This window comes from Harpia harpyja, chromosome 7 (assembly GCF_026419915.1).
Source record: "Harpia harpyja isolate bHarHar1 chromosome 7, bHarHar1 primary haplotype, whole genome shotgun sequence".
NCBI classification, from domain to species: Eukaryota; Metazoa; Chordata; class Aves; order Accipitriformes; family Accipitridae; genus Harpia; species Harpia harpyja.
Window position 1 is genome coordinate 45,893,547 of NC_068946.1, and position 24,051 is coordinate 45,917,597.

The following is a 24,051-nucleotide window of genomic DNA, read 5'->3' on the forward strand; positions in this document are numbered from 1 at the left end:
ACAGCACCCTGCAAAAATACATCACATGCTCTGTGTGCCATCTGAGCAGATTTAGCCTGTAAATAGCTTCCACTGACAAATCACTAATTAAAACATTACAGTTCAAAGCATCCTAGAGAATTTTCACAGCCCCTTTGGTAAATTTATCAAGTAATGAGATGCGCTTAATGTTTGTCACTTATATGTTTACGTTTTCAAAGTATTACTGCTGTACTTTCTCTGAGCTTAGAAGGTATATGTGACCTTACCAGCAATAAGGTTGAAGTATTACTTGGTAATGAGTAGAGGTTCTAACTACGGTTGTATTGTCCCCAAAAATTAATGAAAAAGGAACTCAGGAGTCAATACTGGTAAAACTACTTGGCAACCTTCTCCCAATGGGATGTAACAAGAGAGAAAACCTTTTGTTATCTGTGACAGAGATAAATACCTCTGTTTTCACTAACCCTGTCCTTCCAGCAATTGTTGAGGCCAGAGTTTCCACACCTGGTTTATTATCTGATATAAATATTTCACCACACAATTCTGATAGATCACCATACAACTTTTACCTACATAGCTCTAAAGGACTAACTTAATAAGATGTGCACGTTTCCAAACCCAAGTTCTGTCTCTAACAGCCTCTTATTTAGTACTTGTCTGCCTTATTATTTATGCAGTAAAGGATGGTACATTTGTAGTAAAAGGATTTTTTGTTTGTTTGTTTCCATCCATTCTTCGTCACAGACCATGCAATAAAACATCTTGGCAACCACTTCTTTAGAGCAATTTTCATTCCATTCCTTTTGTTCCTGCCAAAGGATCTGGCACATTTTCAGGCAATGTGAGTGCAAGTCTAGGCAATGAAGAGATTTGTGGCCCCACTCATCTTCTGAAGAGGACTAACAAGTAACCAACATTGACACTGATTTGAAAGTGAAGTGGTGGTATATTTGTGCTGATTAGTATCCTGCAGATATTATGAAAAGAATTAATAATGACATGGCTATTTAGATAATACAAGGGTTGCTGAATGACTTAGTTGCTTATTTTGAACTGTTAAAAAAGGACCGTCATTCCTTAATTTGAACCCACAGTGGCATGGAATTATGCAGGAGTTTCAGATGGTTTCTGCTGGCTATATATGTATCTCTAAGCTCTAGTGGCGGCAGACAGAGTAGTAGAATAAGAGCACACTGCACAGCTATACAATCCTTATTACTCAATGACCAGATTGTGTTGGATTTGCTGCACAAGGCAGCCATGCTAGGAAGGAGAATATTGCCCACATATTTCTTCAGTTTCTGGTGATTTCATATGGATGTTTCTTTAGTTCCTTTAGCTTGCAAAGACACAGAACATTTATGGACAGTGCACTCAGGGTTGTCCAACCCAAACAGGACAGAGTTCTTGGAAAAAGTACACAGCTGAAAGAAATAACATGCATTTTTCCTCTTTACCAGTGACTCTGGCATAGAAATCTGCTCATCGAAGGGCCACAGCACAGCTTCCCAAGTGAGGAGTACAAATATGTGGCACTTTGGTATTTGAGCATGTTCAGACAATGGCTCTTGGTATAGAGCTAGACTCTGTGTTTCTGTCCAGGCAGTCACATTTGCACCCTGTTACTAGTGATCAGTGTATGGTGCAAGAACACCTCAGAGATGTCTCAGGCTATCAGCCTAAGTAATGAGTTGCTTTAAATACTTCAGACTCACGTGAGAGAGAGGGAACTCTGTTCTAAAATTCTGACAATGCTCTTTAAATATAGATCAGTATTATCTTGTATTTTTTGTGCCAAAACTCTTCACAAAGAACTATAGGTTTAAATTATTACATTTTCATTTAATGATATTTATTCTGGAAATTCCTTAAGGGTTGCTGATTAACAATACTCTATCCTCTTCATAATTTGATTTAAACTGTAACTTGAAATTATCTGGAAACAACCTTTGTGTCTTTCTTCCTCTATATAGTTATTAAGCCAAGCAGACAATTGTTCTTTGTGCTTTTAAAGAGTCACTGATTAAAAAATAGTAATGATCACTTTTTAATTTACACACAGAGCAGTAGTGCTAGGGATATCAAACTTCAGGGGCCAGCTTCAGTTACCAGCTGAAGTTTACTTAGCATTGATGTACGAGCAGAGCGAGAACACTTTGATGAGCTCCACAGCTGTCTTGGGAAATAGGATCTGAAGAAATCTGAACCAGCCAGCTTGATCTCTGAACCTACTGAAGTGAGAAGAGGAACTGGGGAAAAAAAAAAAAAAGAAAAAAATTCCTTTGTGTCCCAAAAAGTGTTTTTCTTGTTTAGAGCACTGTCTGTCCTTCAAGACCTAGTCCTTTCGGATGGTCTGTTTTGCTATTTCCTGAACTGCAGATGTTTGGATTCTTACTGAGAGCTTAGGAACCTCTGAGAAGGCCTTCTGAAAACCCTTTGAAATCCCACTGACTCATTGAAGTTTTGGATCTACCTCATAGTGGATGAAGAGGACATAATTCATAGTATGACGAAATGGAGAAGGTGATATAAAGGTACAGTTAGTTCTCTGTAGGTAGATGCAACTATCCATGGTCTGGATTTATCCTGCCTGTCTTCAGGAGTGTAACTGAATCATCCAAGTCAGGAGCCTAATGCATAGTCTCCTTTTATAGTCAACAGAGAGACCCTGGCATCTTCAGAGAATTATACAGTCTGTCTAAGATCTGAATTGTACCCTGGATACTTTCCCCTCTTACTGTTGAATGTCAGAGAAATAATGGTAAGGTAGGGTCTTCAGACAAGACCTTCAGTTTATTACCTAATACTGGGTGAGATGTATTAGGATGCAAGAGCCCTATCCTGTGTGGTGCAGAGCACATTTAGCCATCATGACAGGCCACTCAGTGCCTTTCTGATCCAGGATTTGCTTTGCAGCAAGCTGCAAGGAAGTCAGTCCTAGGCAAACTGCTAAAATTTGCTGTTACACTTAAGCAGAATCGTCCTCCTTATATACCATGTCCTCATTGTCTATTTCTATCCCAGGATTGTTTGCATGTCAGCATCCCTGAAAATATGATGTGTAGTTTATGGTTTCTGAAAGACATTGTTGGCTCTCATTGTCATGGCAAAGGAGGAGAAAGAAACAGGCTTGTCTGTTACTGATTAGGCCTCCAAAAATAGTAGGAGGAAAAATAGAGTAGAGTTCTCTCCAGAAATATGTATATTTTTTGATTCTAGCAATTGCTAGAATGAGTAATCATCACCAAGGACCTGGAGAAAAGTAAGGTCTTTGAATAAACGTAGGCTGGAATGCCAGAAGACTTTCTCCCCTGTAACTTTAAGAAGTAACAATAACAGTAGTACTTCTTGCTTATTGTGGTTTCTTTCATCTCAGGATTATGGGTTTTCTAAATGTTGATGTTGAGCGACTTGTCAAAGGTCACCGAAAGCTTCATGACTGGAACTCTTCATGTCAGGATGTCTGATTCACAAATCCCTGCTCTTAAACCCTCGAAGTCATTGCTAGTCCAGTTTTACCCCTTATGAAAAGGTCTTATAGGATTTATTGGGACTATCTAAAAATTAAATAAGGGTCTGTTATGCTAAGAAATAAATATGCTATTTTAGGCATTGGCTTAGGAGTCCAAAATAGTCATTCTTTTCTACTCCATTTGTTTCCCTTGATCTTTTCTTCCAATTATGTCCTCACATGGCCTCCCAGCTTTTTCATGATCCTGCCTGTCACTCAGAGTGATCAATCCTCTTTCATATTGCTTTTGACTGATGGCCAACAAAAGGTATTTTCATTGAAGTGAGAAAAAACATAGCCAGATAACAAAGAGGGTAATGATAGCTAGTTCCTAAAGTATAACTATAACAATTTCACTGTGTTTTCCTCCACAGAGCAGCTGCTCGGCCAGCTGGTTACCTTCCCCCTCTGGTAATGAATTGCACTCATGATTTGAGATTATTATGTTTTGCTGGGTAGCAAGGCCCAATTTATGTTGAGCTGATCTGGCACCATGACCTGTTTCTGCTAGCTGCTCCTCTCCATGCTAGTCATTCCCACTAGCTCTTGCTTCTCCTTCCAGCAGCTCTACCTTACTCCATGCCACAGACTACTTTTACTAGCTCTGCTCCGTATGGCCGTGCTCTGCAACAGCTCTTCACTCTATTAGCATCTCCTGTTGGCTGTGCCTTGTTTCGGTAGCTGCCCTACCTACCTAACTTGACTAAAGAGTGCTGGTATTTCTGTCTTTGGACGAGTTTGTGCAGTATTTAGGACTGAACACAGTGTTTTAGCTCACAGGAGACCTTTAAGCAACTTCTTTTGTTTCATATTCCTCATAGGGAACTCTTACACAAAGCTTCTTGCTTGTTTTTTAAAGTTGTAATCTTTGGATTGTAGTTCTGGAAGCTATTGCCTAGGCTGGGGTGACCCTTCAGGCACATTTAGACAGAGCTGGTTGGCTCAAACTCCTGCATACTATTACAGCTATAAACTTTCTTTTATGTTATGCTGTGGTTCCCTTTTAACAAAAATGTCTTTCAAATGTGAAAACATACAAAACAAACATGTTTCGGGCCTGTCCATTAGTCTTTTACCTTTCTCCTCCCTTTGTTTTGATAGTTCTTTACTTGTATCTTTCCTGCCTTTTGGATATTTTTGGATGGGACGTGTGTTGAGGGATGGAGAAAATTACTTTTATTTTTGGCTTCAGCAACATACAAAACATTCTGACCTTGAGACAGTTCCCTTCCCAAATAAGGGAGGAAAAGTGGGGGGGAACCACAAAATGACCTTTTTTTTTTTTTATATTTCCCTCTTCCTCCAGCAAAAAGTAACTTTAAACAATCCAAAAGTACTGTTTCTGCTTGCTTACCTCCTCAGGTTTTGAAAGTGCATGAGGTGTCAGGAAACCAGAAGAGAAGGAAGTTCACGATGAGGGGATGCCATATTCTGGGAGCTACCAAGCTAGGAGAAAAACATAAGAAAGGAAGCAGTTTTTCACAGAAAACTTCAATTTGGAGGAAACTGAACTTTTCATTAAAAAGGTGCTCTTAGAGGAAGTCCCCAACCACTTCTGCCCCTCATTCTGCCCATGACTGTCACTCCTGGAGTCTTTTAGGTGGCTCCTCTTCTCTCTTGGTTGTCAGCTCAAGGTTGTTCCTTGCTGAAAGGGCTTTTCATAAGTCTGGTCCTGCTTGCACATATATTCTAGTTTATTATTGCATTACCAGTCTGCCGGGGGAGGCAGGGCTCAGCATCTGTTTGTTTACCTCTCCACAAACAGCTTTTCATTGCCATTATCCATGGCCTCCTTTGGTGAATCTGTAAGGTCATTGGCCTTTCACCCTTCAAAACCCTCACAGGATCCATTTCTGTTGTGACATGAAGAAGAAATCAGCGGTACAGTTATGTGTAGATTACACAGCGATGCAAATGTCCTGGGCTTTTTATTTCAGCTCTGCTCTGTCTCGCATGCTGACTGCCTGGCTCAGCATGGGGTCTGTATGCTACATGCAAAGCTCCTCACACACCACAGTAACTTAGCCCTTTTCCCACTTATTTGCAGTACTGAGCTGTGAATTCTCTGCCCTGGCACACCATGTGTCAAATGCAGCTGGTTTGCCTGAGCAGCGATTGACACACAGGCAATAACAACAGAAGAGATGCTGCAGTGGCCCTACAGCAGGAGAAATGCTGTGGTGCAGGTTTGAATCCCTAGGCGGGACCCAGTGGCAGAGGAACCCTGCCAGGATGTCAAACACAGCCTTGCGCTGCATTCCTTTCCCCCTGTGCACACCCTGACACATAAGAGTATCTTAAAATGGGAGATAAAATGTTTGAGACATTAGGCTATTTATTTAAAAGACAAGAGAGCCTAGAAAAGTCCCTGATGGAGAATAGCCACTCCGGGCATTCAGGGCACTTCTTTCATCCTTGTTCTCCTACTTCTGCTTCCCCACATGGTTTGCACTGTCATATTTTGCCTCTAGTCCCAAAGCAGGTGAGAGCCCCATGGGGGAAAGGTTATGTTTTCCTTGATGTTGGCATGATGCTCAGCCCCCAAGGGCTGTGACCCTAGCAGGGGTGTTTAAGACTCCTGCAGCATTGTGCCATCCTGGTGAGTTTTTCTGTTACGGGGATGAGACTATGTACCAAGACCCATTTGTCCCAGTTGGGATTTGTTGTCTTACTAAACCTGTCTTTGCTGTGTGCTGTGATCATAAGCCTTGTTAAACCAAGATGATTAAATCATCTGCTCCCAACAGTAACCTAAAGCAGCGCTTTATTTAATATCCTGGTCAATCAGCAGTTTTCTCCATGGTGAAGCAGACAACTCAAGCAGAGTGGGGAGTGCCTATATGGGGCCTGGAGCATAGTGCTTGCATTAAAGACTACTCTGTTGTAAAGCTCATCCTTGCTTTATCACTCCTTTCTAATTGTTAATTGCCTTTAAACATCTTGTTTAAACTAGTAAGAGTTTAGGTGGGTTGATACTATCAAAATGTAGACGGTACTGTCTAAATTAGCAGAGCAATCTCAGGTTAGTACAGTGGTAACAGTTCCAGTCACCCAGAGCACTGAAATTAGGAGCCAGCCATGTAGGTTGCTCTTTTCCTGCTGAGCAGATGAGGAGTGTATTCCCAAGGTAGGTGCCTACCTGACTTACCATTATACTATTATACGTCTGCCTACACTAACACCATGATGCTCTGGTTACAGCTGGAGCTAAAAAACATGTAGTAAATGTGTTCAGGGTTTATTTCATGGTTTTTTTCCTGAGTTTTCAGTGGCTACCACTGAACGTTTAATGGCAGCAGTAATGATATCATTATCTTAGTCTGACATTTATTTATCAGTGGATCTCTTTCTTTGTTTTACAGACAGAGAAACTGAGGCACTGAAAGGGGCCATAAAGCAGATCAGGGTTGGAACTGTGAAGAACAGTCCTTTTTTCTTTTTCTGAATTTTTATCCACTTTATCTTAGTTTTGTTTCCTCTCTTGAGGCCCGTAGGCACATCTGTCACTGGCAGAGTTAAAACCAATTGCTCTATTTACATACCTGAGGATAACGTACTTTTCTAAAGAGTTCATGTACCTCCTTTTTTCCCTCCTGTGTACTTGCTGTATTTCTTGGGGGCTTTTTACATTTCGGACACTCCCATCGAGAAAAAAAAAAAGAAGCAAACACATGCAAGGAAAGTGCATATGACTTCACAAGCTACAAAGGGCCACACTTTGAAATGCCCAAATTTTTCTATAGGATCAGAATGCTTTTCTTCACAAACATGAAGACCAATACTGTGATGCTGTGTTCACAAACATGAAAATTAGCTGTGGTGATAAGTGTCATTAGTAACAACAACTTGGAGGTCAACACTTTATTAATCTAAATCAGAGCTGCCAATCAGAAATATAAATCAGCTGGGTCCTGCAGGTGTCTCTACTTACTATCAGGTCTGCAAATGCTGTTTTTCTGTTGGTCTGATGCCAGACAGGCAAAATAGAGAGTTACTAGAGGTAGGAGGAAACACAAGATGCTAAATAATTATTTGAGAAATTTAAAAACTCCCTACTACACATGGTCACAGCATAGTCTGAGTATTGTTAACTCAGCATGAAAGAGGTTTCTAATAATTAGGATATTGTTTCAGCTATTGGTGCTTAAGAGCTGTAGAGATCCCCTATTTCAATGCACATGAGGAAGAAGCTGGGTCAGACATTGAGCATGCTCAGGTATTTCTCTTCCTGAGAGCTCCAGAGCATCAGCTAAAATGGTGGAAACAACCATAGAGGACAATGAAAGGGAGGTTTGCTTGAGCAAAAGATCAAGAGCTTTTCAGGTTGCCTTTGCTTCAGTGCCCAGTCTGCCTGGGACAATGTTCTTCCCATCCTCTGTGAGAGACCTGGGACATTCTTTCAGAAAACTCTGATTATGTCCAAGCAAACAGCCTAGAAGGGGGACAGCCAGACCTATGACTAGAGCTGGCCCCAGCCCTGACTGTCCCAGCAGTTGCACCCTGTAAAACTGATCTGAAAGGGCAAACGTGGAACAGGAAATGGAGACCTGGAGAACAAGAAATTAGCCTCAGAAGGAGCAAAATCAGTGTTCTAACTAGTGCTATGGACAGCAACGACCAAAATCTTCTATATGCCCTAGGTAAGAAAATATTTCTGGTTTTCTGAATATTACCATTGGTTAGAGACTGACAGATCTGATTAGTTGTATTGCAAATTCATCATACTACAGCTAAGTGCTAGGTATGATTCCTGAGTGTTGGAAAAAAGACTCACAAACAGCAACACCAGCAGCATAACTGCAAAAGAAATACTCTACCTGCCAGCCTTGAGAAGCCTCATGCAGAGCACAGCAGCATCTGATACAGAGCACATTTTCTGTGTCTTCTACAGAAGGAACATGCACAAATGTGGTTATTTATAGCTTCTCCACCCACACACAGCTTTGAAACTTGCTCTAAAAGAAGTTCAGCACTTAAAGAATACAACAGGATTTTTAACCTGAAGATTTTTTTTTTCTTTTTTGATTTTCTTAAAAACAATATTCTGGGAACATTAGTAACAATCCAGGCATTAAGGAAGGAACATTAGTTCTTCATTTGTCTGTCTATTGTTCTCTTACTTGGAATGTTTTTAGAGAGGCAGTTGCCAAATTTTATCAAGTAAAATATTTAATCACGAAAATGAAAGATAAGTGGGATACATTTGATGAATGGGAACTTTACCAAAGGAAAACAATGTTAAGTGGAAAGAAGTTCTTTCTCAGGGTAAGGGAGGCATGTGTATTCCCACTCCCTTTTGTGGAGCTTGCACCCTAGATGACAGCATTTAGTGAAGGAACAGATTGGGCCTGTGTGACTTCAGCCAATGCCCAGAGGAAATGGGCAAGTACTGCTCTCAAAATGCCCAGCCTACACCCAGCCAACTCTGCCAAAGCCCTGAATTGAACGTGCTGTTCCCAAGAGAGAGACATGACTAAATCCTGCATCTCACTAATTACTAAGGCTGGGATCAGCTCTTTTCTTTACATGGTGTGAAGGTGGATGGGGCCAGAACACATCACATTCTCACTCTTCTCCAAATGCATGTCGGTTTTAAACCATCATAATATGTTTATAGATGTGAAGAACTGCACAAGTACATAATAGACATCTGCAGAAAGCAGACATGAGGATATTTTTGCCATATAAGTCTGTGAAAAGGTAGAGTTAAGTTGGAGCAGCTGTGTGGGAGACCATGCACACCTCATCATTGCATGAAGTAAGCAGCTACATTGCCCATGGAAGAGTGGCATATCTGGGAGCAGACTATTGTACAGGTCTATAGGTCTACAGTAATGTGAAAGCTCTTCGAGGGGGGTGAGGAATGGAAGAGCAATACTACTGCAAGTTAAGTCCTGAATCAGCAAGTCACCATGAACTTCTGAGACTGCTAGAAAACTTGACAACAGTCTTCGTGCTCAGGCCATTGCTATGGGAGATATTTAGGGTGTCTTCACTTACTCATACTGTTAATTCTGGAGCCCTTTCACAACTGTTTTTGCATACTTTTGCAACAGAAGCTGCTAAGAAGTGGGTAGCCAGGGGGAGTTGTTATTCTGTAGTGATTTCCACTGCAGAAGCTGTTGATGAACGAGGATCCTGCTGCAGGGACTGTCTTGTCTGGACAAACTCCTACAGTCCTGTTTCCAGATGGGCTTGTAGGGTAGCTGTGGGTGCTAGAAGCAGTGAGGAATCTGAAGAAGACTATGTGCATGTATTTTTGCATAGTGAGGACTTTTCCGACACTCTTCTAAATTGGTGGACGCACATGTCTCAGTAGTTGTATAATTTACTCAGATGTGTTCACTAATATCAGCTGTACTTTGCAAGGCTGTCCCTGCTGCAAAGAACAGAACATGGATGTTCTGCTTTTGGCAAACTGGTGGGGTTTTTAACTACAGAGGTTAGATTTTTGATGTTAAAATGAGAAATTGGGAGGAGGTGAAACTTTCACATAATGTCCAGGAAGCTCATAAAAACACCTACAATCTGATTTCATGGGGAATTCTTTTTTTGGTTGAATGTAGACAAGGGAATAAAGGAAGTTTTTTAAATGTTGTAATTGGCTCTGTGTTTAATTCCCCTCATTAATTTAGTTGCACTATGCAGCCAAACACTGATAGGTCTGTAAGGTTGTTTTTCCCTCCAAGGGTAAATGGCACTGCATGTTTTTTCTTTTGAAAAGACCTCTTTAATTATGTGGTGGTATTTGGAATAACTACAATTAGAGAGGAAAAGCAGAGAGTGATTAAAAAATCATACTTAATAGCAGCTGCATTAGTTCTCTGGCTTTTGAAAGAGACCCAGGCACAGTTGAGTACATATATGCCACACAGAGGAGTTGTGGTGAAAAGGCAAAATGGAGGTGACAAATTTTTGACTGACTTCAGGGAAGGTTGTCTATTGTAGCATTTTAAGAGAGATCTTCTTTGAGAAAGGATTGAAGAAGTATCAGAATTAATCTTTCTTGTCCAATCCTCAGACTATGTTAATGAGTATAGCTCTGTTCACTCAATTCCACCTCTTCTTTAAAAAAAACAAAACCAACAAACCCCCAAAACCTCAGATTGCTTGGCCGGTTATAGCGGGATACACTGATTAGGTCTCAAGCCAGTTTGAAAGAAGCGACTCTTACGACTCACTGTCTGAGCTGAATTAAATACAGAAGAACTTGGTTGGCTGGCTATATTACTTTCTGAAGATGAATTAGTCATCACCACATGGACAGGTCAAGCTATGGTATTTCAGGATTTGTAGCTATTGCTCAGCAATTGGGCATTTATACCACAGTGAATTTGGAGCAGCTTCCACCTGATTTTAAAGCCCTGCCTTTCAGTGGATTGCCTGCTCACTTTTGCAGAGCTGCCATGATGTTGTTTACTATTTATGATATTTCAGTATGTTCCTGTATTGGAAAAGTTTCCTAGAATCCTCAACCGAATTTGGAGCCACATACTGCTAGAGGCTGCAAAAACTTAAAGTAAAAGGCAGCTTTCACTCTGAACACTTTGTCAGCCTTGCTTATTTTGACTGTTTAAGTGTGGTTAATGTCATTTTAGAAATGAGAATGGAGGCAGGGAAGTTGAATAATTTGCTGAACTGCAGTGCTGGGCATTGAACCAAATCACTCAAATTCCAGTCTACTTTCGATATGAAGTCCTTGTTGCTTTTTGCTTATTTCTTAAAACTCTTGCATAATTTGACATGCTTATCCAAAGAGAGTGAACAGAGTAAGGCACTTTTCCCTTCCAGTGCTACTGAACTGCATTAGCAGAGTTGTATCTGTACATTAGGAGTGCACTTATGTGTATTAACCTATGCAGCTTGTAACATGCTGTTGTATGAACTACGTTTGTTAAGAAGTTGCTAAATGGGAAGTAGAACATGGTGTTCAGGCATGTGTCCGGAGGCTCAGATTCTGCTGGATGCGTAACTAGCCACTGCCTATTAACTTTACAAACATGGGTTCTTTGATCCATGTTTACTGAAGTCAGTTGAAACTTTGCTGTGGATTTTGGTGGGAACAAGATCTGAGCTTTACAGTCAGATATAGATGTCTCTGAAATTAAAAATAATCTCATGGGAGCCAAAGATGATGTTTCTGGTTTAAACATGAGGTGCGATTCCCCTCTTCAAAAAACTGTTTTTTGAAATACTTTACTGTGTCACCAACTTGAAATTATAATGAAGAAAGAAGTGAAAAAAGGAGCTCAGTTTTTATTAAGAGATAAAAACCACAAATGAGAATGGCTGAGTTTTGTTTTGGGTTCTATTATAAACCATTAATAATAGCAGGAAAAGCCAGAGGAGAAGTTCCTTTGTATTTTGGTGTATTTTCTCAGCTAGACCTTTACTTGACATTACCCTGCTGTGACAGGGCCAGGGATAGGAGGGAAAAGAAATCTATTTTCAGCAATGATTTGGAATCCAACAAAGAAACTATATTTTAATTTAAATCAGACTTGGTGTGCATTTTATTCATGAAAGAGGATTAGGATTTATTAAGTCTCCTTGAGTTGTTGTGGGTTTGGGGGGATTTTTTGTTTTGTTTTTCTTCTGATTCTCAGTGTTTGTTCTGTCTTCCTTGGTGCTGTTGCTGACACCAACTTTTCCCGGAGGGCCTGGTAGCAGGCCAGGGGTTGGGCTGCCCATGCCAGCCTGCGCAGAACAACAGTATCCAGGAGCAGATGTAATTCCAAAGGACAGAAGTTGACAATCCCACACTAGCTACTGCCTCCACCCAGACATTCAGTGGTCTCCCTGGCAAATGCGCACTCTTTACCGCTTAGAGGCCCCTTCCTTTTACCTCCCAAGAAGGGAGTAGTTTGTGAGTATCCTGAGAGCACGCCTACTTTGAATTGTGTGCTTATAAATGCATATGTGATGTGTAGCTTCTGGTTCTTCTATTGTAAGAAAAATGAATGATCTTCTGCCAAGAGATTCTGTCTTGTATTTGCAAATTCTAGTTCACCCAGTAAGTGTTACTAACTAGGCTTGTACAATTTTGAAGGGCTTTGACAGAAAAGATCAGGTTTTGTTGCTAGGCAGTATCACAACACATTTACAATAAGCTTTGGGTGTAAAGTACCTATGAAAGCACGATCTGAAACATGAACCTTTTAACTACACTTCCTGGTTACAAAAAGCATGGTTGGTAAAGGCAGAGTTTCCGACATGCAAGGCCTTGGAGTTACTGAGCATTCGTAATAACAGCTACAGAAAAGGTAAAGATAAGGTTTGATTGTTGTTGGGAGTGGAAATGGTGATGATACTATAAACCCACAAGTTTTGAAGTACCATATGAATTACTGGTATCACACCAGAACTCTAGTTAGCCCATAGCATCTCAAGAGCAGGCAATAAAGTGCACATAGTGGCAACTTGATACTGTTTGGCTTCCTTTCACTGGCATAAGCCTAGCAGATTTTGGAGTCTCTATCCATGTGTTTAAAGTTAGGCAATGCTTATTGCACCTATTTGAAATGGGGCCTCATTTAAAGCTGAATAAATTGGGTGTACTTCACTGGAATTGCTGTGGAAGTTATTACAACTCTGCTAGAGTTACCAAAGAGTTAATCTAACCCCTTTGAGTTATGCCAGGTTTGTACTGTTTTGAGATCAAGATCTGACTCTTAACTGCTTAAAGTGTAAAATGGTATAATTTATTTTCAGTTTTCAGAGTAACCTAGTTTTAAGAGTCACTATGGCAACAACAGTGGGGTTTAGAGTAACAAAGATTAATGATTCCTTTGGCCAAGGCACTTCAATGGGTCATCTCACTCAGGAGCAATGAAACTGTTCAACACGGGCCTGGGTCAAATGCAGAAGTCGGGGTGCCCCGTCACTGCTAGCAAAACATGCTGCATCTTATTGATGCTGGTTTAATCACCAGCTTACACTTCTCTTCTCCTTCCTGTAGGACTAGGGGCAGGGTTCAGTGACTGGTATATTTGAGCAAGCCTCTGTGTTCAGGCTGCCCAGGGAAGTGGTTGAGTCACCATCCCTGGAGGTATTTAAAAGATGTGTAGATGTGATGCTTAGGGACATAGAATCATAGAATCACTTAGGTTGGAAAAGACCTTCAAGATCATCGAGTCCAACCATCATCCATGCCCACTAAACCATGTTCTGGAGTACCCCGTCTACTCGCTTTTTGAATACCTCCAGGGATGGTGACTCAACCACTTCCCTGGGCAGCCTATTCCAATGTCTGACAACCCTTTCCGTAAAGAAATTTTTCCTAATATCTAACCTAAATCTCCCTTGCCTCAACTTGAGGCCATTTCCTCTTGTCCTATCACCAGCCACCTGACAGAAGAGACCAGCACCCACCTCACTACAACCCCCCTTCAGGTAGTTGTAGAGAGCGATAAGGTCTCCCCTCAGCCTCCTCTTCTCTAGACTAAACAGCCCCAGATCCCTCAGCTGCTCCTCATAAGACTTGTGCTCCAGGCCCCTCACCAACTTGGTTGCCCTTCTCTGGACACGCTCCAGCACCCCAATGTCTTTCCTGTAGTGAGGGGCCCAAAACTGAACACAGTACTCGAGGTGCGGCCTCACCAGTGCTGAGTACAGGGGAACAATCACCTCCCTGCTCCTGCTGGCCACACTGTTCCTGATAGAGGCCAGGATGCTGTTGGCCTTCTTGGCCACCTGGGCACACTGCTGGCTCCTATTCAGCCGGCTGTCAACCAGCACCCCCAGGTCTTTCTCTGCTGGGCAGCTTTCCAGCCGCTCTTCCCCAAGCCTGTAGCGCTGCATGGGGTTGCCGTGACCGAAGTGCAGGACCTGGCACTTGGCCTTGTTGAACTTCATATGATTGGCCTCGGCCCATCGATCCAGCCTGTCCAGATCTCTCTGTAGAGCCTTCCTACCCTCAAGCAGATCAACCCTGACATGGTTTAGTGGTGGACTTGGCAATGTTAGGTTAATAGTTGGACTCGATGATCTTAAAGGTCCTTTCCAACCTAAAGGATTCTATGATTCTTGTGCAAGTCATTCTCATTTAATCTTCATTCATTGCTGCTAAAAGAAATACAATTTAAAAGATGTGAAAATGCAGAAGTTTTTCAACTAACTTCAACGACAGATATTGTTTGTTAAAGTAATGGGTTTACTACTCCTTTCACATTTTGTATTCATGTAAAATGGGAGCAGAGCATGAGGACTTGCTAGGAAAGAGTTGGTTCTCAAGGAGATTTTAATTTAAAGTCAGATAAAGTTGCGAGGTGGTGCTTAGTGTTCACATTTACTGATTAGGAAAGATACCTACAGAAAGAGGCTTCATTTTCAAAGAGCTACATTGAAAATCCTGCCCTTTAAAAATAGTGCCCATTGCTTTTTTTTTTTTTAATTTAAAAATCAAATTAACTTTTTAAGCTATTAAAAGAATTGACCTTAACTGCACTAATGCAATCATCTTGCCATACTCCCATCATACAAATTAGCCTAGAGGAAGAGCAATTATCATCGCCGAACTTTGCTTAATTATTGCCTGATTGCTTCTTCAACCTTCTTCCTTTAAAACCATTCTTCTATTTCTTTCTTCCCATGTTTTCTTACCTTGTTCAGTACAAACTACCACCATTCCCTGCAAATGGACTCTCAAGTACGTTTTTCCCTGACCTCACTGGGGCAGTATTTATTTTGCCAGTTTAGGAGTGCCATAGGTCTTAGATTTCCATAGGCAAGAGTTCTATCATCAGTGACCTGGCTTTGCTGCTTATTTTGTTGGGAGTGTAATTGTGCCCCTGGGGAGATAAGGAGACAGGACATGCACATCATGATAGAAACAAAGTAATGTTCCTACCACTTTTGATCTTAAACTAGGTGAACTAAAAAGAGAGATATGCTAGATGAATTAAAAAAAGAGATATTTACGTCTTTAACACACCTGTGTATCCTGCAGCATTCCTACCAATAAATGTTGCTGACATCAGATGTGCTTCTTGAGCATTTGGTATAATTCTCCTTCTGTTAATGGGCTCCTAGCAAACATTTCATGCTTTTGAGCCTGATGCTGTATAAACTTTTACTAGCTGGGAATTAAACACAGAATTATGACTCTCCATCCAGAAAAGAAAGGGAGCCTCCTTCTCACCTCCTAGCCTCATGTGCACACCTTCTGGAGTCCCATGCAAGCTACCATCAGAGTAAACAGAGCAACTCATTTATTTCCTTCTATGGACATCTTATGGGACTGGGCAGAGGAACAGCAGAAACAGATACCCCAATCAACTCACCAAGAGTGATTGGGTCGGTAAGGTGTGGGATGGAAATTTGCCACAGGTGAAGGTAAAATACCAAGACTATTATACTCCAGTCCTTTCAGATGTCTGTGAGTTACAATGTTTCCTAGGTGATTCCAGAGGCAGCTTCACCAGTGCTTGGAGATGTGCCTTGAAGTTTGAACTCAGCTATGTTTTTATTAATGTAGTATTATCTAATGGACAGCAGCCTGGATTGGAAAATGCTGCCTACATGGGGAGTGTGTCCACACAGTGGCTGGCCTGTATTTAAACTGCAGTCAGGCAGGATCAGGCTTTACTGTCCTAGGAGCTACAAAGCAGGAGGGAAGTCCTGGCCCCTTGTCCTGAGTAGCTTTCAAACTAGTGGAAGTACAGTAGTAAATGCATACTAGAAAGAGAGTTGGCATATACTGGAGTTAAAAAATATATTTTATGTTTCAAGAAACACCTCAGATGATGGATCTACCTGTAGCACAGTATTTTCATTCCAAAGAACTCATGACTTACAGCCTTTTTCTAGCTGTTTTAAGAAAAAATAGCTTGGCAATAAAGGACAATTTGAAGATGTAATTTGGAAAACACTCAACTGCATTTTTAACAGCATCTTCAAGCTGTTTATGTTTTTAAGAAGTAATTAAATTATTTGAAGTAAGTCAGTGTAACTTCAATGGCTAACTGTATCTCAGAGGATGTTAATTTTTGGCAGTAGAGGAAATTATACAGTCCGTGCTCTCGTTTAAAATGTTAAATGTTTATCTTGAATTATTACACAGTTATGCTAGTTCTAAAGATATTTTCTTTCTTCAGGGTAAGGGAGAATGTCCCCAAACATGCTGACAGGTAGATGTTTACAAGTGCTGGTGATTTCAGGTTTAATTGTGACCTTTCAGAGTTGTTGCTGCATTTGCCACAGACTAATTGCTCAACATTTCTCATTGTTTGCACTGGGGAGTAAGTGCTTTGTATCCATCCAGATTTATGTTCTTGCTGTTGCTTTGCTCACTCAATTATTCCATACCTCAGCTCCTCATTTAGTGCAAACTTTCTGTGCCTTGTATGACAGAAACGAAGATGTGATATTTCTCCCTGTTTGCAAATTATTGTGAGCTTATGTCGCAGATGGCAAATGCTTTATATAAGGAAAAACATATTAGCTGCTCGTATAAATGCTGAGGATTCTTTTGATAGTTAGGCCTATCAGATTATCAGAGACTCATGCTAACATCCTGTGTTCTGCCAGCTTCCTGGGACACCTCAGCAATTCACTTAGTTTCTTAACATATATATTCCTCCCCTCCCCCCCCCCCCCGCATTCTATGCAAAATGGAATTATAGCATTCATGTACTTCACAGAATGGTTGTGAAAACAAATGCATTGAAGACCGGAGTGGTCAAATATGTTAACATGGGTTTCAGAGCCACAGAAAATGCTGTTAAGCAAATTATTCTTTAAAAAATCGTGATTTGTTTCTTGCAGGAATCGTGGCAGAAGTAGAGTCTATGGAACAATTTGAACCAGACCTTTTTAAAGAGCAGATAGGGTCTATGAAATCTGAGGCATGGCACTCTAGCAGAGAAATGGCATAGGAAAGTAGTCGTCAAATAGGGTGTTACGGCCAGTGTCATTAGTGGATGGTTTAAAGATTTTTTTTTTTTTTTAATCTTGTCTGCTCGCATAGTGTTGATTTATTAAGTGGATATACAGTTTTGTCACCCCAAGGGGTATTTTATATCTAATCTTATCAACTAAAGGATTTGGAAACCTAATCAATACCTGCATAGATGACTTCAGAGGGAAGCTTTCATGTTACAGGAAGGATTTGGTGAATCACGAGGTGGTGCCCTTCTGTGTCAGGCAGTATGGAATAACTGCCCAAATGGAACATGAGACTTTGCTGCAAGAGTTGCCAGCTTTTGGATAAGTCCTGGAACAAAGGTTTATTCCCTGTGGACTAATGTTCTAGCACTTTGTTTGGTTGTGTTTTTTTATTGAGAGCAAAGTATCCATGTTTTGACCAGTACTCTGGCCTAGATTCATTATCTTTGTTTAAAGTGGGTATCATACGTTGTATTTCTTATTCTGAATTGAAGCATGTAATGAAACATCCGTTTATAAAATAGAAGAGGCAATCTCTGTCAACAGTCATCGAACAGTAACTAAAGCAGCCTAATATAACATTAGTTGGGATAAAAATTTTATTATTACGTGATTACTACTTTAGTGCTATAAGCATGTAAAAGTTATTAGAATAGTTTGCTGTAGAATTACAGTGAGTGGCTATCAAATACTAATAAATAGAAAGCACAAACTGCATACTAACTTAATATGAAACATTTAAATTACAGCCATTTGCCATTTAAAAAAAAAATTAAAAAATTAGGCCTCATTAGATGAGGTTTTTTTCAAAATTGAATTTTGATCTGGTTCCATTTTTAATAGATAAGTTGAAAACTCCTGACAAGAGGAAAGAGGATGTTAATGGAATTATTTACACACTATTAATGACACGAATGCTAGAAGGCTACCCTCCAATAATTAATGTTATTAGAAATTATATACAGATTCCTGGTCAAGAATATATTGCAGAAAAGCTCTTATCAGACCAGCTGACTCATGGCTGTCAAACAGTTTGAAGGAATGTATTTGGGATTCTCTACCCAGAGCAAATGGGAGACAAAATGGTCAGAGAAAGGGAAGGAGGAAGTGATGACTGAACTGCCAACACACCTGGTCCTGCTTCCTCATCCCCGCAGTGACACTTGTGCCAAATATGTGTTGTCCCTGAAGGACATCAAGTGCTTCGATACCCCATTTTGTGAAATTATTTGTACTCTGTGGATGAAAATTACCTTGAAAGCACAAAATATTAATTAAAAAATCGCTTTTCCCAGCAAAGAAATAGGGTTGGGAAGTAAGTATATGTGTATAAAGCTTTGTTTGTACTTGGAACTTCTTATAAAAATATGTTTGGGATCTACAGTACAGAAAAGACTCAAAGGCCAGGTGGTTTAGATTCTGTACAACCAAGCCATGAAATACCTTTACTTGCCTGAAATTAAAAAAAAAAAAAAAAAAAAAATCACATCTTCCATTTTTCCAGTCTTAGGTTAGTAGCCTTAGTCAATATCTGCTCATTTATCAGCCCCACACAAGACAAGTGGCCTCTCACACAACGGCTCTCTCCTGGTACCAGAGCCCTTCTCAGGCCAAGCTGCTATGAGTTGCAAGGCAAGGAGCGATTGCAGGGCTCCTTGCTGAATGAAGTCCTAGCTATTTACACAAATACAAGTACTGATCTAGTACTATTTATTCTTTTAGCCTCTGTGTATTGGGAAAGAGATGTAGAAGGGGTGGAGATCACATCCTGAAATTTCCCAAGCTCATATTGTCAAGTTAATTCTTTTTCCCAGCTTTTAGTAGAACCCGAACAGATCTGATCTAAATTTTAGCACCAGTGTTATTGTGAGAAGGAGCTCCAAATGGGTGGTGCTCATATGGTTGATCTATTTTTAAAAGAAAATCCTCTTTAACTCTCAGAATATCAGATTTGCCACTCTACTTTTCCATAAGGATCAGTTACATTTGGAACTGAAAACCTGAAAGACTTGGAGGCTGCACACTGTTGATATTTTATGGCCTACTGTGAAGGATCCTTAACCTTTTCATTCTAGTTACTCTGACAATGCTTTTTCCCCACATCAAATTAAATTTTAATTGATCCCTCCATCATGCTTTTGGAACCACTTAAGGTGCTTCCCATTGAGATCTGCTATTTATGTGAAATCAGCTATCACTGGTTTTCACTTTACTCAAGGAGCTCTTAAGAGGAGGATACTTGCTGTAAAAGATTCCAGGTTTCTGATTCCTGTTCCTCAAAATTCATTTATGTGAAAGTAAATATTTAATATCTGCCAGGCTCAAACAACTAAGCTACACTTCAAAATAAATTGAATAGTAAAAATCCAATAATTCTAACTGACCAGTAACTTCTATAAACATGTATCTTCTATCCAGTTGGAATGGACTTTGACAGATCTGCATGTGTTTAGCCGTAGCAAGCACAAAGCAATACCTCTGCAGCTGTTTTATCCTCACCTTGAGAATTTCTCTGTGCTGCTGAGACAGGAGAGGTAATTGAATGTTATTCTTTTCTGGCAGGTACTGGACTGGATTGAAAATCACGGGGAAGCCTTTCTGAGTAAACATACAGGAGTGGGGAAGTCTCTACACAGAGCACGCGCACTGCAGAAAAGACATGATGATTTTGAAGAGGTAGCACAGGTAAGAGTCTGAATCAAAGACTTCTGCTTTCTGGCTTGATTTTTGTTACTCCTCTTGTATATTGAGAAAAAAACTATTGCTGTTTTGGGTCACACTGCTCTCTTCAAACATTTGAAGCTGACTGCAATCCTGTCTCCCAGGTTTGAAAGTTAGCATGCACACTGCAGAGCATGGTAGCAGCAGGACTTAGAATCAGAAAATCACCACATTGGGTTAATGGGAGGTCTCAAAGCATATGAGAAATTGCAAGCAGTTTACGGGACAGTAGTGCAAACTGTTGGGACATAGAGGAGGATGGTTACAAGCAAGAGCAATAGAAAAATCAGTTGTAACTCCTACAGCGGACACTGAGGACCTTGAGAATAAGGTAGAAAGCAGCAGCTAGTAAAGAAGCAGGGGAAACACTGGAGTGTATTTGCAGTAAGGGCAACTACCCTTCCGCTCTTTCCGAGAGTACAATGTATTATGTGGAAGGGTTTTTTGTTTGGTTTGGAGAGGCAATCATTACAGGTAGACATTATTATTTTTTATTATTAATAATTTTCCTCATAGCACAGTGTAAGCAAGGCTTTTCCAGGTATTTTGGTATGAAGCCAAAAGCTTATAACTTTTCCTCAAAGCATGGTCATAGTAGATGTTTAAACATACATCCTGTCTTTATTTATAGAATTTAAAAGAAAGAGGACCTTTGAAAGTTCTTCCAGGCGCTGAATAGATTATTTTTTTTTTTTTTTTTAAGTATCTTACAGCCAGAAATTATCCAGTCTCAGCTCTGGCTGTCAGATCATGTTACACCTGTTTGTTTTAGACTTGAAGCATCCTCTGTCAGAAATTGATCTTCTGTAAAGGTACTTCTGCTTTGGGTATTTCAGATAAAATCCTGATTATCTATGTAAAGCAGAATGTCTCAAATGCTTCGTCTGCCTGATGCACACAAGGAAGGTTATTTCTCAAATATTTCACTGTGGCATAAGACAAAAATATATTAGACTTTAGTTTTGTTTTTCTGTAGTACATGTGCTGGCCTAGTTTAGTTTAAGATGTTTCCGGCAACAGGGACATACCTCTTTCACTGTGCCCTCAGGGAAACTATTTCACTGCCTTATGGCAGCTACTGGCTAGATTTTTTTTTTTTTCCCCTCTCCCTCAATTTATATTTCTCTCAGTCTTCCTCCCCACCTTGTTTATATCCCTTTAGTGTCTCTTAAGGAGATAAATGCCAGGAAAGGAGATGAATTAACAACCTTGAAATATCTGTAGAATGTTACCATGTCTTCTCCTATGTACCTCTTAACCATGTTAAACATATTTAATTCTGCTAGCATATTCTTATTAACCAATCCCTTAAATATCTTCTGTTACCTATTTCTTTGGATCCATTCAGTTTGCCAACATCCTTCTTTTAATTAGATGCTCAGCTTTTGATGGAATATTCTATTGCTTGGCTTGCTAGTGAACTTCAGTGTTAGCTTTCAGCTGTGATGGGATGCCTTTGCACACCATTGACAAATCACACAGCCTGAAACCAGCAGTTCCTGATTGGTGGGCCTCTAAAATTTCATGGGACTTCCTGTGGATTTAAACCTTCTGGTAATAGGCTTGAATTTCTAGAATTACCTTTTGCAAATTTATTAAAATGGACCTTAGGCTGGAGGTTGCAAACCACGGTTCTACACGGCCTCGTCCAAAAGCACAAGTTAGTGGGAGTTTTCATCCGGAAATCAACATTAGGTGCCTTTGCAGAAGATGTGCTTGAGTCAGCTGTTACTGGATGCAATACTGGGCTAATGAATGAAAATGAAGATAATGTAATATACAGGAGCTGAAAATAGGTGATTTAATGTCCTTTGTGGCATTAATATTTTCTAAATCTCCCTTCTCTATGATACATTTAGCTCTATAATTCCAGTTATTTCTCATATTTCTGGATCACAGTTAGCTTATTTTTTTTTCTTTTTACCTCCTCTTTGAGTAGTACTTCACTGGAGATGTAGGAAACAAATTAGGAACATGTGAGAAAAGACAGAAAAATAATATGGTCTTGACAATAGAGATGAGAGCAAGCTGTGTAGCTGTCTGGACATGGAAACAACAGCTCACTTATGGCTTGCTCCACTGGATGATGTAATTTGGAGATACATCCCCTCATCAGGGTTTAGGAACCTTACAGATGTGCAGCTTGCATGTGTAGGTACTAGGGTAAGTCAGAATAGAATTATTTCACTTAAGACTTTTCCAGCCCCTCTGTTAGTCCTCCTTCTATACTATTTCAGCATGTCTTGTCTGTGAATAACTTCAGACGCATTTCCATTCAATTCACGAGGCCAAATTCAGAACAAAGAATGTATGACTCTAGTTCTCTGGATGACCAAATGTGTTCAAATGAAGGTGGGTGTTTGGGAGGATGATGGACAGGAAAAAGAAAAGTATAGTTTGCATGGGTATAGAATCTCTTATGTTCCTCTGAATCTGATTCTTTTACATCTTATGTGATAGCATCAATGAGCATCTCATTGCTCTGCCTGGACAATTGTGAACAGTCGCGATCAGTCCTGCACTCCGAGTATGAAGTTTATGGTGCTTCCTAATTAGAAATAACTGACACAAGTCGAACCTGGTTACTTCCCCCTTGGCTTTGACAGGAATAGTTTCCTCTGGTGCATTCACATCAGAATACCACTGCTAATTTATGAGGCCTGTCTGACACTGGAATGTGGTGCTGGCTAATGGACATGGGGACATGCACTGAGGGGAAGTGAAAGGAATCTCAGGCTTTATCCGAGGTCAAGGACTTAAGGATATAATACTCTCTGCTTTGGTAAGAGTAATAGTGAGGCTAAGAGGGGAGGCCATAAATTTATCACACCTGGAGTTCTCCTGCAGAAGCTTCTAGTGAGGTCAGTTTTGTGGTTGGGGAATAAATCTCCTCCCCACTCTGATTATGACCAGTTTTTATTCTTCCTAACTCCCTTCTTGATGCTTAACTCCTTAGAGTTGTTTGGTAATTAATTCAAACTTAAGTTTAATTATTTGTCATTTTCCTCAAGATAGGTAATATCTTTGCCATGGCTAGGGTGGATAACAGGCATTGCTTATTCCCAATATAGCCATATAATATAAAGCATGTGTGCTAAGATTGTGAAACAAACAGATGAGTTTGTCCATTCCCCTCATCAGGATGTTAATTACTGACATTAATGATAATAAAGAGTTGTGTTTGTTTTTCTTAAAAAATAAAGTTAAGTGTCCTACTGACATACCTGGTGAGATGGACAGTATAAGCGATAGTATTTCCTATTGGCAGTTCTCTGAAAAAAATACTGAGCCTGCCATACAGTATAAATTTATTCTCTAAAATCTACTTTCTTTTGGCTCTGATGTATTTGTTCTTATCTCCTGTTGTTTTATGAAGGCATTTGCAAAGGTCAGACTAGAAGCAATTTTCATGAGTTTTCCTGATATTTTCAACAGCGGGCAAAACATTCATGTTTTTGAACGCTGCCTAACTGCATGTAAAGAAGAGTGGTGTATCTGGCATTGCTGTGCTGAGAAATGCTCTGATTGACTGACCTGCCAAGGCACTAGATTGAGAGGTGGAACGTGCTTCCTCTATGTCTGATTAGAAACTCCACAGATTTATAAATCTGGATGTAATGATTCAATCAGGCATGGCCCCAATAGATCACATTCCTGCATACAGCTGTGCTCAGAAAATGTCAGTGATTTTAGAGCGCTGCATTGTGGGCAATAGGAAATATAATTTGGGGTCCCTTTCTCTCATAACTGCTGTTTAGACAATGCTCCGGCAATTTTTCTGACTGTGTTTATTCTACATGGAACGCACAGATGGCAAATGTTTGAATTTGGATTAAAAAGCCTGAGCTCCTGGGAGGGAAGTGGCTATCTTGTATATACCTGCGACTGTTTCTCAGCCAGTCCTGATACTGTTCACAGGCTGCCACCCTGAAAATGCCAACCTTAAGCACAGT

The 24,051-nt window shown here is 40.2% G+C and overlaps 1 protein-coding gene across 13 annotated transcripts in view; it reads left to right on the forward strand.

Moving 5' to 3' along the window:
- Positions 1 to 24,051, forward strand: part of KALRN (kalirin RhoGEF kinase) — a 534,490-nt gene that overhangs the window by 268,279 nt on the left and 242,160 nt on the right. For all 13 annotated transcript variants that reach the window (XR_008236018.1, XR_008236019.1, XM_052792838.1 and 10 more), the window contains exon 10: positions 19,940 to 20,062. Coding sequence is in view for 11 of the 13 variants with exons in the window: in XM_052792838.1 (XP_052648798.1) it covers positions 19,940 to 20,062 (123 nt within the window). In the remaining 2 variants the exon portion in view is untranslated. The remainder of the gene's footprint in view (positions 1 to 19,939; positions 20,063 to 24,051) is intronic.